The sequence below is a fragment of the Echinococcus granulosus genome, assembly GCF_000524195.1.
Source record: "Echinococcus granulosus chromosome Unknown EG_S00140, whole genome shotgun sequence".
NCBI classification, from domain to species: domain Eukaryota; kingdom Metazoa; phylum Platyhelminthes; class Cestoda; order Cyclophyllidea; family Taeniidae; genus Echinococcus; species Echinococcus granulosus.
The window spans coordinates 109,940-115,337 of record NW_020170520.1 but is presented as its reverse complement, the minus strand read 5'-3'; the positions used below and the strand labels follow the sequence as shown (position 1 = coordinate 115,337).

Here is a 5,398-nt window from a genome sequence, read left to right as displayed (position 1 = left end):
TCAAATGCAAAATATTTACGCGGAATTTTCCATGAATTCGTCTTTTTTATGGGGTTTATGGTAATTAGTCGATTGCGCTCTCTCATTGATTTAGTTCATTAGTTGTTCCTCAAGACTCAGCACACTTTCATACTCTAACAGCTTTTACTTATTCGGTTGCATTGCTACTTTTTTTCATTTTAGCAGATCTCTTCTTGTCTTTTTATTCTTTTTATTTTCTTAAACTGGAATGCGTTTTTGTCCTCATTTATATTTCCTACATCGATTTTTGGATTCTGATTTTCCATGCAGGTAAAATCCAAGTCTGCGCCTCCTCGCGTGTTAAGTTTTATTGCTATTGCTGTCCTTTCATAGTCTACTTAGTCGTTGTATCTCGTTTGGTAATGTGTCCCAAGGGTTCGTTTTTCTTCTCAACTCATTTTTGTGGTAGAAAATGCCGTGCCAAATCAATTTAGGTACTGTATATTGGATGTATTTGCCTGAAAAGCTTGTGCCCTTTAAGGTGGAAAGAAGAATCGCTTCATTAATGTTTTTCATCTCCTTCATAGGCCATCCCCTTATCAGATTTTATTCAAATGAAAGCTCATCTCTGCGCAAAAGAAGCCGAATGCCAAGTGAGCTCCTGTTAATCCTTGTGTGCCTATTTAGTGATTTTTATTAATGATGTCTCCTTTCCAGTGGGTCTTTGTGTGTTTGTGTATAAGACAGTTGAACTTAAGCACCGCTTTAATTCGTGGAAAATTTTGCTAGTGCTTTCATGTGAGTTCAAATGACTTATCATTCTGGCTCTCATTATGCATGCGTGCGTGTACGCTGGCACTCATGCATTCTCAAGAATTGGGTTTTATTTTGAAGCAAAGGGGTGGGCACTCATATTGGACATTTCGGATGTAACCCCTCCGCACCCGCACGAAACCGATGCTTCATGTACCATTCCCCGGACAGAAGTAAACCAAATTTATTGTATCATTTGGGTGAAAGTTAACATTACAATTTCATATGTCTGGAATTTTAGAGGCGATTGGTTTTCATTGTGTAGTGCAAAAGAGAGAACGTTTTTTTTACTTATAATTAGAGAAGTCAATTTCTTAGCGGTAAAGTCAGCTCTATGGAGGCAAGGTGAATCACTTACTGCTTACATTATATGTACTAAATTACTGGTTTGGGGAATCGTCTTTTTGTTCTTAATGTTGTATTTTGCTCTCCACACCCCTTTTATGGTTTCACTGTGAGTGGGGGTTTTGTTTTAAAGACTGGATTCCGGTTTGATTTCCTCCCTACTTGGTGCCTAAATCTTTTTACAGGTTTTGCGTGAAGAGGTTGTTCGATTGTCCACGCAAGTAAAGAGCGAACCTCAAGTTTCGCCTTCCACAACCACTGAAGCATCGCAAAAGTGAGTATACGTTGCGATAAAGTTGGCAACAGTCTGTCTCCTTCATGCTAACGCGTCCCCTTCCCACCCACCCATGCTTACATGCATAATTCAGGGTGTCTTCCGAAAAACCAAAACAGCAACAGATGAGACGACTCTTACCCATGGCCTCGAAGGAAGTGCAGTGTGAGATCCAAGCCTCGACGCCTCCAGAGGTAGAACCCTCGGCGCAGCCATCCCCATCTTCCAATTCCACGGAGGCTAAGGTGATCTTATCTCTGCAGGTTGAGATCGCTCGTCTTGCTCAGGAGAACACCCTCCTCACTCAACGCCAGACGGTGGGTCACCTCGGTGTTACAATCCTTTTACTCTCTTCAGCTGCTTTTGTGTAGTAGTTGTTCATTATGAATACAAAGTGGGATATTCCCTAAGGCAGGAAGGGCTTTGGAGCGTTTCATCTATATTGATAGCCGCTTTGCCAAACTTGAAGTGGGTCATCATCACTACAAACGCATCGTCCCCTCGCCTTATTACCGCACGGGATGCGCGTGTTAAGTGGGGCGGGTGTTTTTGCGCATGCGTGTGTGCTACGGGCGAGAGGGGTGGACCGACCATTCCTTCTCTCTACGCATGCCGCGCACAAACACGTTTGTGTTGCTGACCCAGATACTTCAGCCAAGTGCCTGGCATAGGTGTGCCTTCTAATGTAGGTGTGCTGTTTGGCCGAATCTCGGAGATACCTTGTCCAAAAACAAGCTCAGTCAATAATTCTGTGCTACCCTGTTGTCATAGGTAGGCGCATGTCGTCAGCCGACTTGGGGACTCTTGCACTTGTAGGTGCCGTTTTACTTCGCTGCTTTAGATTTAGTCCTAGTCACCTAAAGGATAAATGCTGAGACTCAGTATTGCAGCGCAATTGCCAGTCTCCTGGCGCTCCATGCTGATGATGCTGTGCCTTGCGTTCTCTTGTGCATCCGGCGGTACGTCGACGAACCACATGAAGTCAACGCGACCTCATCTAAGGCACGTTTGAACGTGCATGTACCTAGAGTCCTCGCACGTTTGTAGGTGTGAATGACAAAAATTCCATCCTTACTACGTGCAAAATCCGGTTTGTATCATCCATTACTTGTGACTTTAGCGAGACGCAGCTGCTTCTTGGGTTCACACACAGTCGAAATTTGTTTTCATTATGGTGGCGCTCTTTTGTTTACACTCCGTCTCCTCCTCCACCCTCCTCTCTCTGTGCATTGTTTATGCATCAGCATGTTTCGTCGATGACTATTATGCGATGACACAGAGTGACCAACGCTGTTATTTAAATTCTGTGATGGTCATTCTATTTTCTAATCCGTTTGTTTGTGATATATGTGTCCCGGTTGAATTGTCCAGGGTATTAACCCATTTCTTCGTCGGATTAGAACCTAGAAGGGCGCCTCGAGAATAGCAAGCGTCAGAATTCAAAGTTACAGTCTGAAATGCGTAAAGCAGCCTCCGTTGCATCCAAGGAGGCGGAAGCCGCAGTCCGCCAGCAAATGGGTGAGGTGGTCAAAAAATTACAAGTGGAGGTAACAGACAAGGAAGAACTCCTCTCCACCAAGACTGCTCAACTTGAAGTGAGTTGTGACCATGGCAAGGCACACTTTGTCACATGAGTACACATAATCTTCATAGCGTTTCCTTCTGGTTAATGTACTTATCTTTGGTCATTTTTCAGTTAGCAGAGCAGACAAAGGATGAAGCCCTTCGAAATTTGCATGACCTTCAAAAGGAACACAGCGAGCTTATGGAGGCTAAACGGGTGAGTGCGAAATTAATCTATCATAATTAAGTGAACCCGCTTATACATTTTGTTTGTCTGCTTTTCCCCCACCCAGACTGAGGAGCTTCATCTCGCAGACACCATGAAGATGTTAGAAAATATGCAGAAGGAGAGGGATGATGCAAAGAGAGAACAAACTGCTTCTACTCACAATCTTAATGTAGTTAGATCATCCATGGAGGCGGAGGTCAACGGCCTTCGACAGCAGTTGGTGGAAACAGAGGCATGTTCGCCCTTTTTCCTCTTTTATGCTTGTCTTTTTCGCCTGTTCCGACCCATGGTTTCCTCGATTCTCCCTGGTAGGCTCATTTGAAAGCTTCGTTGGATCAGTCGACCCGCCTGAAAGAAGAACTTGCTTCTGCTCAATCGGAACTAGCTACCACGAAGAAGGTGATGGCCGAGGTAACAGAGAAGAATGACTGCGCGGTATCTGACGAGACAGAGGTATGCTCACTTTCATTCTTGTGTTTATATACCTTCCTCAAACATTTCTATCGCCGTCGCCTTTGTCGATTGTCTTGCACAGGCTCAGTTGAAAGCTGCGTTGGATCAGTGCGCACTTCTCAAGGAAGAGCTAGCTTCCACTCAGGATGAGCTGGCTGCTGCCAAAGTGGCAATGACTGAGCTGACAGAAAAGCATGTCCACGAGGTGTCTACATTGAAGGCGCACGCAGAAGAACTCGTTGCGAAGACCGAAGAATCCTTGAAGTGCCCGGCTCCTGCTGAAATGAAGTCTTCTACACCGGAGGAGGTCTGCGGTGAATGTGCGCATCTTTCGGCAGAGGTGGTCCGCTATCAGGAGATCATCGCTTCGACCGAGGATGCGTTGTCTCACCTTCAGCGCTCCATCGGAAAAGAAGAGGAGCGCTGGCGACTTGCCCTTCGAAACTGTTGCGATGAGAACACGCAGGCAAGTCTGAGCGACTTGCTTTCTCCATCTTCCCAGTTACCTAGACTGCTTGCACTCACTGTTCTGTATTTCTTTTTTGCCACTTCAGCTTAAAGCCAGACTCTGTCAGCTGGCCTCGCAGTCGGAGGGTGATGAGGTGAGGCGTTCGTTGCATTAATGTCCTTCCGTTTTATCTTCGCCCATTCAGTAACTTTTTACGACTCTTTATATCTGGTCAGGCCGTCATCGGGAACAAGAAGAGTCTGGATAGCACAATCGTATTTCCAAAGGTAGTCTTTAATTCTTTTTCTGCTGTTTAGGCACTCAATGCTGTATTTATGAATTTTTTGCTAACTTTATCGAAGCCTAGAACTGATTTGTGGTTATGAATGTCTGGTAGTCGAAATTAACTCTATACCAGAAAGGTTATTTACTTGCTATTTTAAATTTTCTGCTTGTTTTGGGAATTTGGCTCTGAGTACATGACTTTGAGGCCATAAAAGGCGTGTTTCCTCCAATTTATCAGGTGATTGAAAATGGGACCAATTCCAGCAATGGACGCGACTTCTCTCCATCAATTGTGGAGAATGGTGGACTCGACCAGGATGTCAATACTTAGACCTTTTCGCAACATTATTCTTTCATCCCCTTATTCTTTCGAGCTTTCCTCTATCAAAATAACCCCAGTTCTCCATGTAAATAGCACCGGATGTTTGGACCGAATTTTCTGTGTGCGTACGTGGACTGAAGAAATACGACACCTCCCATCTTATTTCCTTTCTCTTGATATTCCTCCCATTATATCACAATTCCTGAATTACGTTTAAAGGTGAAATTAACTGTGTTTTTTAACTGCCCTGGAATGGTGTTTTTTGATGTGGAGCTTGTGTGCTGCCTAGTTCAGCGCTCTCACCTTGTGTGGACACCGCGTTTTCTATCCGATTCGTGGATGTGACATTGTTACTACATACTTCGTGTTGGTTGAGCTTGTCCTAATCGGGCTTTTGGTTAGACGTGATGAAACGCTGTTTTCAGCAGCCTGACAGCACTAATCGGTTCGTCGTCATCCAACGAGGGGGTGGTAGAGTCGTGATTGTTTTTTGTGTCCTCGGAAAGTATTAGCCGTCGCTTAATCCAAGATTGTGCTACATGGCTTTACTGTTAGGTCATGATTGAAGAATTTTTTCTCTAAAACTGGTCACACAGTGTGCCTGTGGAATTTGATCAGATGTTAGTCTGTGAGAATGTTTCCGATTCAAACCCATTGTGGTGCTAGATGTGGAAGCTGGGCCTTCGCTAGCCCATTAGCCCAGCG

At 44.6% G+C, this 5,398-nt stretch overlaps 1 protein-coding gene across 1 annotated transcript; it reads left to right on the top strand. All coding sequences in view use genetic code 11, as the record gives it.

Moving 5' to 3' along the window:
• Positions 1-575: 575 nt before the first annotated feature.
• Positions 576-4,702, top strand: EGR_09275 (hypothetical protein; the record flags this gene model as incomplete). The annotated part of the gene is made up of 10 exons (XM_024498524.1): positions 576-614; positions 1,305-1,393; positions 1,488-1,710; positions 2,794-2,988; positions 3,090-3,173; positions 3,250-3,405; positions 3,498-3,638; positions 3,721-4,164; positions 4,193-4,240; positions 4,610-4,702. The coding sequence occupies 10 exons, from the start codon at positions 576-578 to the stop codon at positions 4,700-4,702; spliced, it is 1,512 nt and encodes a 503-aa protein (XP_024347068.1).
• Between the last annotated feature and the right edge of the window lie 696 nt (positions 4,703-5,398).